Below are 15552 nucleotides of genomic sequence, written 5' to 3' on the forward strand. Positions count from 1 at the left end.
ATAAAATGTAAATAACCAGTCTTTGCTAAACAACATTCATCTATGCTATCATACAAAATGCATTAAAGCAAAAAGAAACATATTTTCTTCACAATCAAATATAATTTTACAATCTTTAGATAGAAATCACTTTCTTTTGTAAGGTGTTTTCTTGTATTTTTATCTATTTGTTTATGTATTCAGAGGACTTGTAATACAATAAATATAAGTAGGAGAAACTTCATTTATGTTATCCTGTTAGGTAAACTTTGTTTCATCTGGAATATTCTTTTCTACCAGTGTTACTTAGGAAACTTCTATTCATTTTTACTATTCCAGCTCAAAGTGACCAGTGCCATCAAGCTATCCCTCCCTTCTTCATTCTCAGTTAGTCTTCCCTTCTCTTTATCCCAAACCTGTAATTTCACTATTTTAGGATCTTCCAATTGCACTGTGAGCTGTAGCTGGTAGAGCAGAGACTACTCGATTCACTTTGTCCTAAATTACCTACAAGAGATTAAAAAAGGAAATGAAATATTTAATAGTTTCAGAATGATTACTTTTATACAATTATTGTTCCTTCATGTTGAATCTCTTACATGAGTGGGAACTACTTTGGGGGATCTGCTCTTCTCCCCAGCCTCACAGTGTTGGGGTGCTCCTGGCTTAAGTGTTTGTCTCCTTTTCTCTTTTCATTCTCTTTCTCAGACTACTAGACACTATCAAGTATTCCAGGGCTGAAATCTTCCAGTTGGCTTCGAATTTTGTCTGTGGATTGATGCTTTCCAAATTTGGCCACATCAGTTCTCACCAAGTAGATCTTGTCATCATCCAACAAGGATTTTAGAACTGTTAGGTTTGATATGATGCAAAATATGAATAAACATATGGAGAAAACACACATACACAGATGTGCATATATATATATTTGACAGGCAGAGTTAGACAATGAGAGAGATAGAGACAGAGAGAGAAAGGTCTTCCTTCCTTTGGTTCACCCCTCAAATGGCCGCTATGGCCAGTGCGCTGTGCTGATCCGAAGCCAGGAGCCAGGTGTTTCCTCCTGGTCTCCCATGCGGGTGCAGGGCCCAAGCACTTGGGCCATCCTCCACTGCCTTCCCAGGCCACAACAGAGAGCTGGACTGGAAGAGGAGCAACCGGGACAGAACCGGCGCCCCAACCAGGACTAGAACCCGGAGTACTGGCGCCAAAGGCGGATTAGCCTATTGAGCTGCGGTCAATGTGCATATATTTTGTGAACTATTTATTTGGACTCTAAACTACTTAAAAGTTTTAAGTCTTTTCATCTCTTTTGAGAAAAAAGGTCACAAGTAAACAAAAGCAAGCAAAGAGGTTAGTGTATGTTAGAGGTTGGTATATGTTAGAGATTCAGCAGAAAAACAAGCCCAACTTTTAAATGTATATGTATCCAAAATTAGTAGCTTATAGTTGTATTCAAATCTCCAAAGCATCATAAGATAATGCAGTACCTTCTGAAGTACTTGAAATTCAGTAATATTTTAGCTTTAGGTATATTTTTATGGATCTTAATTCCAATATATAAGCCATCCAGTAAACTATAATACCTCAGTTACATATTTCTCTAAACATTCTCAGTAAAGTTTTATGAAACTTAAAAAATAGAGGTTCGCATTGTGAGCATTTTAAAGGAGAAAAAGAAGAGATGGCGAGAATGGAACTGGAAAAATATTAAAGATGAGAAAATAAACAGTATTTATGGACAGGTAATCTGAACGGTAGGGTCTGGAAATCTACTGATAAAAGGAAAGGCAGAGAGCATTTGTAGATTCAACAAGAGATGAATGCAATTAAACTGCTGAAATAACCCATGTAGAGAATACTGTCTTTGCCTTCCTGTGTCTACTGCCTCTCCCTTACAGCAAATGATTTGGAATGATTTGTTCATGTGTGTAGCATGTTGGTAGGGAAAAATTCCAAGTGAATGCCACCTACTATGAAACTATGTTTTTCTTTTGCTTGCCCACTTGTATAATAACATAATCTCAGTTAACAGGGCTTCCTTACTAGAACTTTATTTTTTTTAAGATTTATTGATTTATTTTGAAAGTGATAATTACACAGAGAGAGAAGGAGAGGCGGGGGGGGGGGGGGGTCTTCCATCCGCTGGTTCACTCCCCAACTGGCTGCAAGGTCTGGAGCTGCACCGATCTGAAACCGAAGCCAAGAGCTTCTTCCAAGTCTCCTACATGGTGCAGGGTCCCAAGGACATGGGGCCATCTTCTGCTGCTTTCCCAGGCCATAGCAGAGAGCTTGATTGGATGTGGAGTAGCCAGGGCACGAATCGGCAGCCATTTGGGATGCCAGAACTGTAGGCGGCAGCCTTGCCCTCTCTGCCACAGCATAGGCCCCACTAGAACTTTAAATCTTGAGAAATGGATGATTACAAGTCTCTATGCCAATGCTTGCTGGTGATGATAATGGAATTAGTCCTCTGACCCACTGAGCAGAGCTCCAAGACAGTCGCTGTTTGTCCTGCTCCCCATGTCATGAATCTTCTCACCATCTTGATTTGAAAACATCTCCAAACTTGTCCTCCAGCCTCTAATAAATTCATTGAGCTTCTTCCCACCTCTACCATCAGTATCATTCAAATAAATTCTGTTCTACTTAATATAATCACAATGTTGTTATGTTTTTCTATAACTTGCAGCCCGAACCCTTAATCCATATACCTCATTATAAAAATAATTGCTTTGTTTTTTTGTGGCTGAGCAGGCTGACTTGCTGTTATTGTTATTGCTTCTCTCCATAGTTCTCATGTATGTGAAGTGCTAGGTGCTTTGTTCTTCCTTTTTAACATTTACTAGAGGAGCTGGGACAGCCATCTCTTCTGGCAGCAGAATAACATCATTGTGAAAAGCATGTGGAAACTGTCTCCTGGGTAACTGATGGTAACACCGTCACATTATTTGAACATTTAACTGCCTCTATTGAGTAGTTCTCCTCGTAGTTTTGATTCATTTGGAATCTAACTGACAAAGATCCCATTACTGGGTGTTCTTTCCATAATTTGTCAAAAAATATATAGCTTCGATGAGAGAGAATGAAGCTAATTTGTAATCTGGGAGACTTAACCTGGTTATGCTGATGAACTAACTAAATCGGTCAAAAGTTTGAGAGCTTAAAGATTAAAAACCACAATTTTCTAGTTAAACTCTAATTCATTATGTAAATAACATGATTTATAAGTGCAGCCATGTGGAAGGACTATTTATTTTTCTCACCAAAAGATGCTTTCAAAGAAAAATTGCAGAAAATGGATTTTCTCCAACCAATGTGTTGCCTGCCACCCCTAGTAAAAGTGCTGAAACGGTAAGACGAAGATATAATGATCATACTAGCTAAGGCCATGGGCGTTGGCTGAGGATTCCAAACGTATTGGCACCCCTAGCAAGAGGTGTTTTCTAAAGTAAAAAAAAAGAAAAAAAATTGTTAACAGAAGAAAGGATTCAGTGAGCTCACAGATGGAGATGTAGGTGGGGAGTTGGGAGCTCTAAATACTGGGATTGTTCCCTTCCTTTGGAATAGCATAAGGAAGAGGAGAGTAGAAATAATCCTTAATGTTGTGCCAGCACGACAGGCATGCCCGTTCATTAATGTTTGCCAAGAAAACAAAATATCTTCCTTCTCCCTTTCTCTTTTCTACACTATTTTAAGCTAGAGGATTTGGGGTTCAATGATATCCCTATAATTTTGTGGCCCTCCTTGGTCTATCAAACACTGCTCTGTGTCATATTTACAGATGGGTAACCATCTTACAATAGCACGTAAGTTCAACTATGACATTTGAGCTACGTCGCCATGATTGACTCTCACTGGCTAGCACTTTTTACTTTGCAAAGCCATTTCATGTGCACAAAATTTAGTGCATCCTCATCTGCACTAAGTTTTGTAATGCAGCATTTTAGATTAAAGGCTAATGTCAAGATTCTTTCCACTGAAATTCATGGGCACTTGTCCAAACTGCAAAAGTGAGGTTGGGATTTACTGGATTACTTAATTTAAAAGTCGAAGGAATAAAGGAAGCTTCAGGCATGACTGGATCTAGAAGCACAGAATGCTGCCACATTTTGATCTCTCCTATCACTCATTGGCTTAGTTCTCCAGTATATCCGTCAAGGCTGGCAATACAGCTTCTAGAAGTTCACAGTCATTTCTTAATAGTTTAACATTTCCTGTAGAAAGAGTAGTCCTCTTTTTTAGTAGCCTCAGAAAAAGCCTCAGGAACCACCTGACATACCAGATCCATTTGGACCATGTGTTTGTGCCTACACAAGTTACTTTGACCAGGACAATGAAATACATGTTCATCCCTATGGATGAACCTGGAGGTGGTGGGGTCCTCACGACCCAAAATGTATGGCAGCAAAATGATAAAGGTCATATCCCCTAAAGGAAAGTCACCTTGTTCTCCGGAGAACACTGGAGAACACACATCGCCTGCAAAACCAATTGCTGTCTATCATACTCCTGACTGCACTTATTCTTAACAGTGGATCCCACCGAGCTTGCTTTGCCATCTTGCTGTTTCTTTTGTAATTGTAACTGCTATGTCCATTTTCTTGGAAATTTTTATTTTTTGCAACAGAATTTAATTCAAAAGAGTTCAGTTGAAATAAGTGGGAGGGGATTCCATGGTACACAATGACATGGATATGCCAAATGCCAGGTCAAGGGTATACAGTGCCTGGAGTTAGGCATTGGGAATTCAGAGGCTGAAGACTGCCTGCTCCATTTGTCTCTCTCTCTCTCTGAATTGGTTCTGTGTCTACCCTTGCATCACACAGGACCACCTCCCCAGATGACTCTCCTGGCCCCTAATAAATAAGTCTAGGCAGCCTTAGAGTTCAGACCTCTAGAGATAAAATCTGAGTCTCTTGGTGTATGAATTCTAAATTTTTGCCTGAGAAGATTGCATCCATCCAGTGTAGGCCACATGACAACCTTTGATTTAATCAGCTTTACCTTGGAGGCTAAGTTCTTGCAATTTCGTAGTCACACAATCCTGGGCTATTACAGCAAGTTTCAAGAAAAGCTGTAAGTGAGAAGAAATGTTCTTGCTTTGCTGGTAAGTAGTGACAAAAAACATCTCCCCTCTAGGGAAATTCAAAATGTCTAAGCTCTTTTCTCAGCAGCGTACTATTGGCAACTGGGGGTGATAGGTTGCTTTTGCCTGACTTGTGGACCACCCAGTAAGTGACGGTAATGCACCTCCCCTACCAAAGTAGCCAGTAATGCACCTGCCCTGCCCAACCCCAAGCCTACCTGGCAAAAATACCCTGCATTCAAAATTCTCTCTCCTCCCCACCCCCAACTCAAAATCCTTACCCAACTCCTTTCTTCCCTTATAATTAGTCCCCACACTGTATCCTTTCCACCACTAGCGTTCTTAAGAGAGGACTCTATTGCTGCCTACTTCTTCTTCAAAACATGGCCACACCTTCTGCTTTTTAGTTTTGTTCTTCTACTAAGACCATTTTCCTGCCATAACCCACATGCACACAATTGCCAAGATCAAAGGAATACATATTTTTCACCGTATCTCCCATCAGCATTTTGATGCTTCTGCAATGGTTATCTGAACTTCTAGATTCCCATGTCTATTTTCTAGTCCCTTGGCAACTGTATCTCAGTCTTCTTCAAGCACACAAGAAACTTGGAGGTCATCTTTCTCTGATTTGCTATTTTGTCTCTGACACTCAGTTACGAAGCCCTACTGAATCACCCTTCCTCCAGGTCAGGGCCCTTGTCCTAGCTTGAATTCCCATCTCTTCCCCCGAGGCCCCAGTGGTCTGTGACCATACACAAACAAGGCAAGATCCTTGTGACCCAATTTTCTTTTCTGTAAAATGGAATTGATAATAGCATCTGCCACCAAACATTGAGGATTGAATATGAGGATTGGGCCGGTGCTGTGGTGCAGCAGGTTAACGCCCTGGCCTGAAGTGCCAGCATCCCATATGGGCACCAGTTCAAGACCTGGCTGCTCCACTTCCAATCCAGCTCTCTGCTGTGGCCTGGGAAAGCAGTAGAAGATGGCTCAGGTCCTTGGGTCCCTGCACCCACGTGGGAGACCCAGAAGAAGCTTCTGGTTTTGGATTGACCGAGCTCCGGCCGTTGCAGCCAGTTGGGGAGTGAGCCAGCAGATGGAAGATCTCTCTCTCTCTCTCTCTCTCTCTCTCTCTCGTTGTCTCTCCTCTTTGTGTAACTCTGACTTTAAAATAAATAAATAAATCATAAAAAAAAAGAATATAAGGATTAAGTATGTTGGAGTAGATAGATGGTCCCTACTTTTTCCAAGATCAAAGGAAAGTTCAATTTAACGATTGTTTCTTTTTTAAAGATTTATTTATTTTTACTTAACGTCAGAGTTACACAGAGAGAGAAGGAGAAGCAGAGAGAGAGGTCTTCCATCCGTTGGTTCATTACCCAATTAGCCACAACAGCCAGAGCTGCGCCAACCCAAAGCCAGGAGCCAGGAGCTTCTTCCAGGTCTCCCATGCGGGTGCAGGGGCCCAAGGTCTTGGGCCATCCTCTACTGCTTTCCCAGGCCATAGCAGAGAGCTGGATTGGAAGAGGGGTAGCCAGGACCAGAACCAGCACCCATATGGGATGCCAGCACTGCAGGCGGCGGCTTTACCCGCTACGTCACAGCGCTGGCCCCAACTTAATGATTTTTTAAGTTGGCATTGATGTGAAAGTGGTACATGTCCTGGAGAAACTATTTTTAGAATTTTGAATTTCCCTGATTTCCAGGATTAGCAGTGTGTTGAACATTCACTATGTGGGGCAGCAACAGTGAGCCACAGCTCCCAATCTGACATAGGAAGAAAGAACCAGCAGCATACTGTGTTGCTTTTTAGGCTATGTGTATTAAATTTATTTTACCTAGGAGTTTGTTGAGTTGTAACCACATTGCAAGTCAAGGAACAGCTGTGTACTTTGAACTATGCTTGGCTTAGTGTAAGCGTACGTTCAGTCTTCACCTGGCGATTACACACCCATGAAACTGTACTAATCATACTCTGTTATAACAATATGTGAGTTGTTCTGTCCCACCTCCCTCCCAAAATGCAGGAAAGAAAGAAAGAAAGAAAGAAAGAAAGAAAGAAAGAAAGAAAGAAAGAAAGAAAGAAAGAAAGAAAGAAAGAAAGAAAGAAAGAAAGAAAGAAAGAAAGAAAGAAAGAAAGAGGGAGGGAGGGAGGGAGGGAGGGAGGGAGGGAGGGAAGGAGGGAGGGAGGGAGGGAGGGAGGAGGAAGGAAGGAAGGAAGGGAGGAAGGATCTCCTTTATGTCCCTACCTTTTTTCAGAGAAAAAAATCTCCTGTACCTTCCAAGGTTACCTCTCCTTAAATTTCATTAATAAGAAATATCTAATTTTGCACCAAACCTACAATGGATGAACAAATCAATAGAGATCATTTTCTTCTTTTTTTTTTTTTTTTCATTTTTTTGAGAGGTCAAATTACAGACAGAGAGAGGGAGAGATAGAGAGAAAGGTCTTCCATCTGCTGGTTCACTCCCCAAATGGCTGCAATGACCAGAACTGGGCCAATCCTAAGCCAGGAGTCAGGGGTGTCTTCCTGGTCTCCCACGTGGGCACAAGGGCCCAAGGACTTGGACCATCTTCCACTCCTTTCCCAGTCGATAGCAGAGAGCTGGATTGGAAAAGAAGCATCCGGGCCATGAACCAGCACCATATGGGATGCCGGCCTTGTAGGTGGAGGCTTAGCCTACTGTGTCACAGCGTCAGCCCCAGCAAAGATCATTTTCAGATTCTGCCTTACAAATGGTTTCTAAAAATAAGAAAGGAGTTAGGAAATCATGGTATCTGCCTATTCTCCAGTAATTTAACCTATTTCACACAATTTAAGATACCTCATAATTAGAATCTTATCTCCTCTAAGAGTTTAATTATCAAAATTTCTCTCAATAAGAGAGTTTTCTTCAGCCTTCCCTGATCTTCTAATTATTCTTCCTATCATTGTTACATTTGTTTACCCTCCTCTCTATTCCCTAAGTGCCCTTTGTTCCTCTTTTTCTTGCCCAACATGTGTCTGTCTTCCCAGGATCCAGTTTTTGTCTCTGGGAATTCTTCCCTATCTGTTGAAGTCTGGTCTGATGCCCCACCACATACTTCAGCCTTGCCCCTGTGCTTCCCAGTTAGATCATTTATCTGGATTAAACATTCTCATACATTTACTTATATGTTCCTGTCACTCAAAAGGAAACTGCTAAAAGAGGACGGGAAATGAGCCCTGATCATTCTTTTTAGCAGTGAGTTTTCTCGTTCCTGACACAGGCACACAGCATTTTGTGTTATAAATATGTGAATCAATGAAAGAGTAAATCTCCTAGAACGCCTTATCTCTATCTCCTGATGACCATCTATCAACAACAAAAACTTCATGCCAATTTGATTGTCTATTACAAAAAAAGACAAAGATAACAAGTAATGACACAGATATGGAAATATGGGAAAAAAAGGGATCCCTAGCACACTCTTGGTGGGAATATAAATTAGCACAGCCATTGTGGAAACATTATAGGTGTTCCGCAAAGAAAAAAAAGAACTAAAAATAGAACAACCATAAGAACCAGCAGGGGTTGCCACTGTGGTGCGCTAAGTTAATCGTTTGCCTGTGGCTGGTTGCTCCACTTCCGGTCCAACTCTCTGCTATGGCCTGGTAAAGCAGAAGAAGATGGCTCAAATGTTTGGGCCCCTGAACCCGCATGGGAGACACAGAAGAAGCTCCTGGCTCCTGGCTTCAGATCCGCGAAGCTCCGGCTGTTGTGGCCATCTGGGGAGTGAACCAACGGAAGGAAGACCTTTCTCTCTGTCTCTCCCTCTCACTGTCTGTAACTCTACCTTTCAAATAAATAAATAAAATCTTTAAAAAATAATTTAAAAAAGAACCAGCAGTCCTACTACTGGGTATATATCTAAGGGAAATGAAACTAGTCTGTTGGAGAGACATCTGCACCCCCATGTTTATTGCAGCTCCATTCACAATTGCCAAGAAATTTAAACAACCTAAGTGTCCAACCACTGATAAGTGGATTAAGAGAATATAATACCCATAATCAATGGAATACTAGTAGCCATAAAAGGGTGAAGTCTTGCCAGTTGCAGCAACATGAATGGAACTAGGGAACATTATGTTAATTGAAATAAGCCAAGCCCAGAAAGACAGGTATCATATGATTTCACCCATAAGTGGAATCTTGAAAAGTTGATCTCATGAAAGTTTAGAGTACAATGGTGATTCCCAATGACTGGGGAAAGAGGAGGGTAAGAAGTTTTCACTACAAAGGAATGACAGATGTTTGAGGTGATAAATATGTTTAACTTCATCACACAGTGTATGTGTATCAAAACATCACACAATACCTCATAAACACATACAATTTTATGTATCAGTTAAGAATGAAAAATAAAAACTCCCTCCAAAATTTAATGTCCACTCTATTCAGGAACCAGATTTTCTTGAAGGACTTTCATTATGTAATTTATCTGTCTCTCTTTCTCTCACACACATACACATATGTACACCTCCATCTGCATCAAATGACCTTACACTAAAGGACATCTTTCTTAGTTGTCAGTGTCTTTTATGATACCTGCTGTATTTTTTTGTATATTCTTTTAATACTTTGATTAACTCCTACAATGTCAGATGCTTCTCCATATCTTTTTACAACTTGCCTACCATATTTTCTGTGAAGATAGATATAAATATGTTTTTAAAAATTAGCTTGAGTTACGAAGTCTATTGAGGGATTTTGTACTTTATAGCAATTTGTTCTAACTATAATTTCTAGCCTATTTATTTATTTAAAAGGGGGTGGGACTGACAAAAAGCCCCCTGTCCACTGATTCACTCTACAGGTATCTTCAGTAGCCATAGCTGGGCCAAGATGAAGTCAGGAGCTGGGACCGCAGTCCAGGTCTCCTGTGTGGGTGGCAGAGACCCAGCGACTTGAGCCATCACGTACTGCCTCATGGGCTATGCATTAGCAGAAGCTGGAATTCAAAGTGGAGCCAGGACTTACATCCAAGTGCTTCAATGTGGGATTCATCCCCAGGGGCCGATTCGTGCACCCTAGGCAATGTACATCATTTGTTCCTAAGTTTTGGGTTGCTTTTTCTTAGATAATACTCTACATTACACTTCCATACACAGCCACTCACTGTTTTCAACAAGTCTTCATTATTTGACCAAGTATTCAAAACAAATATCCACGATTTTTCTTCACTTCTGCATGTTCTGTGTATTTTGTTCTTCTCTTATTTTGGTCTCTAGGATAAAAATGCAGTTTCATAGTGGACTATGTTATTGGTAGTGCTTTAGCCTTAATTGATTTCCTTCATGCTGGGTTGTCAGCAATTAAACTGTTACTTTTCCTAAGAAAAGAATATCATAACTTCCTTGCGATCTCTCTGAAAGTGTTTCTTTCCTATTTCAGCTTTCCATATTTTGTGACAACGATTCTTTGAGATATCAATTCCTCAGAATGTTCACAGAAGATTGGGGAAAAAATAGTCTGCGATCAAAATGGATTAGCAACATTAAACAAAGGATTTTTGTTCCTTTTTATTTACCCTCCCTTTTATGATACTGTATCGTGGAGCTTTCTGCTATGCTGCATTATATATTTTTCTCCCGAATTCTATACATATTTTTTGAAGTTCATTGAGTTTCTCCACTGCTGAGTAAGACAGTGTCTTGCAGAAGAGTGCCTGGCAGTGATGAGAAACAATAATGTGGAGAGTAGGGATCCCAGCAATTTAGTGAGGGGCAGAAAGGAGGGAAATGAAATCAACTAATTAGCAGAAGTCAGATGTAAATCACAAGAGGGACATTTGAGCGAAATGGGTGGCCGTTGGACAGACTAACAACATTCTTCTTTCACGAATGCCAATACTATTGAAATAAGTTGTGGAAATGACTGGCAGTAATGGTCACACACGTTGGGAATGTACCTAATGCTACTGAACTTTACCTTAAAAATGGTTACATGTGTATGTGTATTTTTTTTTTTTGGACAGGCAGAGTTAGAGAGAGAGAGAGAGAGAGAGAGAGAGAGAGAAAGGTCTTCCTTTTCCATTGGTTCACCCCCCAAATGGCCACTACAGCTGGCGCGCTGCGGCTGGTGCACTGTGCCGACCCGAAGCCAGGAGCCAGGTGCTTCCTCCTGGTCTCCCATGCGGGTGCAGGGCCCAAGCACTTGGGCCATCCTCCTCTGCCCTCCCGGGCCACAGCAGAGAGCTGGACTGGAAGAGGAGCAACTGGGACAGAACTGGCACCCCAACTGGGACTAGAACCACAGGCGGAGGATGTGTATGTGTATTTTACCACATTTTTTTTAAAAAAAAGCAAGCGTCAATGCGTGAATAATGTAGGCTGGTTTGAATGCTAAGCACCATTACAAACATAAGAAGACATAGATAATTCAGGCATTCAGAACTGGTTTTCAGAAAGTATATTCCATGTATTATAAATATAAATACACAATGCAGGTAGTATAACTCATGTTCTAAATGAGAAGGTTAGACTAGGATTTTAAAGTGTGTTCTCAGAAACATTGGTCTGGAGATAAGATCTCTAAAACTAAAGGACCTTGCTCAAATAAGTTTGGGAAATACTGCAGCCCCTACCCTCTCATGGAGACTCAGAGTACACACTGGCATAGAACAAGCTCTTCAGATAAATACTCATTAAAGAAATCTGCTTAACTTTGCTTAGTGTTGCTAATCCGTTTTGGTCACAGGCTCTTTCTCCTCAGTAATCTGTGAGCATCCTAAGGAACGGATGTCCCAAAGATCCTAGAACAAAACTGAGACAGAAAGGACAGTGTTTGTAGAGAAAGTATGGTCTGAGCTGGGCTCTCAAGGCAAGGTGTTGCTTGAGTTACAAAGCAGGAGGTCCTTCAAGACAGAGGAGACACTACTTCACTTCAAACTACAGCTTCAGAAAATCGCCACCTCAAGTATCATTGAGCCACAGAACGAATGTCCTGAATTTCCAGATAAAATCATAGTTTTGATGTCCACTGATAAGCTTCTTGTAAAACACCCAGGATACCAAGAATGCTAAGATTAATTATTTTGTGGACATTCCTTTAATCTTTTGTCATTATTTTATAGATAACCAAGTGAAGGCCAAGAGAGACTATAACTGACTCAGTCATGCCTGCCTAATCAATGACAGCATGTTAGTTTCTTTACTCTAGGGCCAGGGTCCTGTTCCATAACAGAGAGAGTTATGGTCTTTGTATGTCTGCCATAGATGCTTTGGGATTAAAGCAAAAAAATCAATTCCTATGCAAGATGAAGATTTCAACATGCAGTGGATATGAAAACAACATCAAATTAAAGAACAACGCAAGCTTGGATTTTAATGAAGCTCATCTTTGTTTCTTTTGCAGATCAAATTTTTGGCTCTCATCTGCACACAGTGTGTGAACGTGAAAATTCCACAGTTCCGTGGTTTGTAAAGCAATGCATTGAAGCTGTCGAAAAAAGAGGTGAGTAACTGAATATGCAGCAATTTCCCCCAATGCTGCGCCCTCTAAACAACCAGTGCTCAAGTTAACAGTGCCACTTGGTTTGTCTGGGAAGCCATGCAATTAAAACTTGACTTTCGTTAATCGGTTAAGAGGATCATGTTTCTTATTAACTTCAGTTTGTATTTACAATAGGGACATTAGTAATTCTCACTGACTTTTTTTTTTTTAATATTTTGTCTGTCTGACACACTGTTGATTCAATTGCAAACTTCTTGTTTTCAAGCCAGTGATAAAACATTCATAAAATATCAGCACTCACAGTGTTAGAAGCCTCCTAACATTCATGCTGGTAGGTATTGTGCCAGAACAATTTTTGGTACACCCCCAACATTATCCAAGAGAAGCAAACAGTGCTCCTGCTTACAGACAGTGATATTCCATCTTCCACGTGTTTCTGTTCAGGACAAAATACGGCTCACTGGTTTTCCTGGAACAATTAACAGATGCACCTCCAGTGTTAGGATGACCTTTGATTCCTCTATTTCAACATTCTGTTTTTCATCTGAAATTATTTCATCTTATTAACCATAACAAAACAGAACCCAACTGACTCATCATCTCTGCACTAGTCAATCTGTGGAGTGTTTCTCCTTCAAACTATGACTTCATTCATTCAAGGTCATGTTTCCTGGAAGACACATATAGTAGATGCAGAATCTTAAAAAATGTATTGTATAAAAATGTGAAGCTTCATCACCATCTGTTACAAGTTTACAACATATTCTCAGAATCTAGGGGGATATATATCATATAAAAGATAGAGGTGTTTTCAAAAGAAGAATTGGTGGACCTGGTGCCATTTCCAACTCCTCGTCTCTTAAAACAATAGAACCAAGGGGGAAAAACCTTTACCAAGTCGTCTTCTAGGGAAAAAAAGCCATTTTAATTCTCTCAGTGTTACCTGGCTTTATTATAGAAGCATAATAAAAATGACCTGCAATTTCTTACTCCTGGAAATTCATACTTTAATTATAGTGTAAGGATAGCCTTGGGAGCCTATTATTCCCAGTTCAGTGGGGAATGAGAGAATAACTAGAAGGGGAAGAGGGGGTAGGGGATGTGGATTAGAGAGTGACTTTGGGGATAGCATATCAGCAAATCAGATTGGAAAGCTGGGTGTGCAGAGAGGGAATAAAAACAAGAAAAACAGATTGAACATGAGAGGTGTTGGTGAAGAAGGAAGTCAATTGGAATTTAGAGAGAAATGTGTTTTTATTGCATGTTGCAATTTCATTTAATTTTATAAGTACATATTTTAAGAATAAATATTATTTAATAAGTACTTAAAGCCAAAATGAATAACTGAGAATATTATAATGTTATTATCTCCAATAGCTAAATTATGATCATTTCCAGGAAATCTTCATTCACTTATAAATACTCAGAACTGATGGTGTGAGCGCTGTTTTATTAGACCAAAAATCCAAATGGGACATTGGGGAAGCTGCACATAATAAGATGTGTGAACGTGTAAAGAAGAGCTCTGTACTTCTCAATTTATATATCTACCCTAGACAATATGAAAAACTCTACTAGGTACAGCCTTGCAGTGTGCAAAAACTATAATATTATAGAATAGAAAATGTCTATAAATAGAAACTTTATCTTTTGTTCATGGCATTTTGTTAGTAACTTGTAATAAAACAAAGCAGTGTTTTTGCTGATAGGAACAGTCATATCTAGCATTGTACTTCATTGTCCCAATGTTTACTCTTAAAATGAACTTGCAGATCTAACACTACACAGGCACTAGTCACACATATGATTATTAAAATTTACTAACGTTTTAATGAAAATTAAAGACTTTGCAATTCTGGAAAGCAACTGGTAATTCAAAGCACTTTGGCTGTGTCAGCTTAAAAGAACCCTATGGAAAAGTTCAATAAAAACACAGGAGCACAAGATAAACCTCTCACATCATTGCAAGATTTACAAGTGTGTACTTTTGATTCTATTTTGCTATGATCATTTTGTTGGATTAATATTCCTACATTTATACGCCAATTCTATTTACTCAAAGTGTTTTGTTTTTGCTAAAATCTGGCATTCAGCACCTCAGGACAGAAATAATTTATGTGAATCTAAGTCCAATATTTATGCAAGCTTCTGATGACATTTTATGTTGGGGTTGGTATTAGGAAGTAGCATATAAAGGTGCCAAGTCTCTCAGCACGACAGGGACTCAGCCTATCTAGAGCTCTCCTCCTAATGGCCAGATCCTTTTCCAGCCAAGATACTCAGCTACAGAGTCATGGGAAATGCTTATGGACAAGTTATGGGAAAGCCATATTTAATGAAAACTCTGTGATTACCATCACACTCTTAGAAAAAGGCCTCACTGCTCACTACAGCATCACATTGGCTGTTACAAAAAAGATTTTATTTCCTTCCTCATTTTTTTTCCTGAAATCACTTTTTCCTCCTTTTAAAAAATCTATAAGCTATAGCTGTGTTATTTTAATGCTTCTTATGTGTTTCATTTAAAATTAAACATTATTTGAATGGCAGATCTCACCTTTAATTCATTTGTTCCGTTGTTATTTCGCTTATTGCTTGCATTTTGATAAGCCAAAATTGCTAGTGCTTCTGTATTCTCTCCAGACAGATTCTACCCAATAGTTGGCACAAGGTACATTCTTTATTCATTCTTGTTCATGTTGTATTCGTTCAATTTTAAACTTTGCATCTCTTGGACATGCTTAGAAGAAAATCTGTTAGTAAATCAAATGGAAAGCAATTTGGTGAATAACTGATTTAGTATGTTTCCTTGTCTTTATTTGCTTCCCTTTCTTCTGCTAAGCCGTTAGAGCAGTCTTCTCACCGAAAGGTAGAGCTATATTTTAGCCTTTTCTGTGGTCTCTGAGATTCTGTACTCAGCCTTGAAAATACTCACACAATTTGGAGGGCAAACTATAAAGAAGAATGTTAATATTTGACATTCTTTCAAGTGGATTTTTTTTTTC

At 39.7% G+C, this 15552-nt stretch overlaps 1 protein-coding gene across 1 annotated transcript in view; it reads left to right on the plus strand.

The window, feature by feature from the left end:
• The window catches only part of ARHGAP15 (Rho GTPase activating protein 15), a 631814-nt gene that overhangs the window by 377791 nt on the left and 238471 nt on the right, over window positions 1-15552 (plus strand). The window contains exon 9 of the mRNA XM_062199545.1: window positions 12449-12547. Within this exon, the coding sequence (XP_062055529.1) occupies window positions 12449-12547 (99 nt within the window). The remainder of the gene's footprint in view (window positions 1-12448; window positions 12548-15552) is intronic.

This window comes from Lepus europaeus, chromosome 1 (assembly GCF_033115175.1).
Source record: "Lepus europaeus isolate LE1 chromosome 1, mLepTim1.pri, whole genome shotgun sequence".
NCBI lineage: Eukaryota > Metazoa > Chordata > Mammalia > Lagomorpha > Leporidae > Lepus > Lepus europaeus.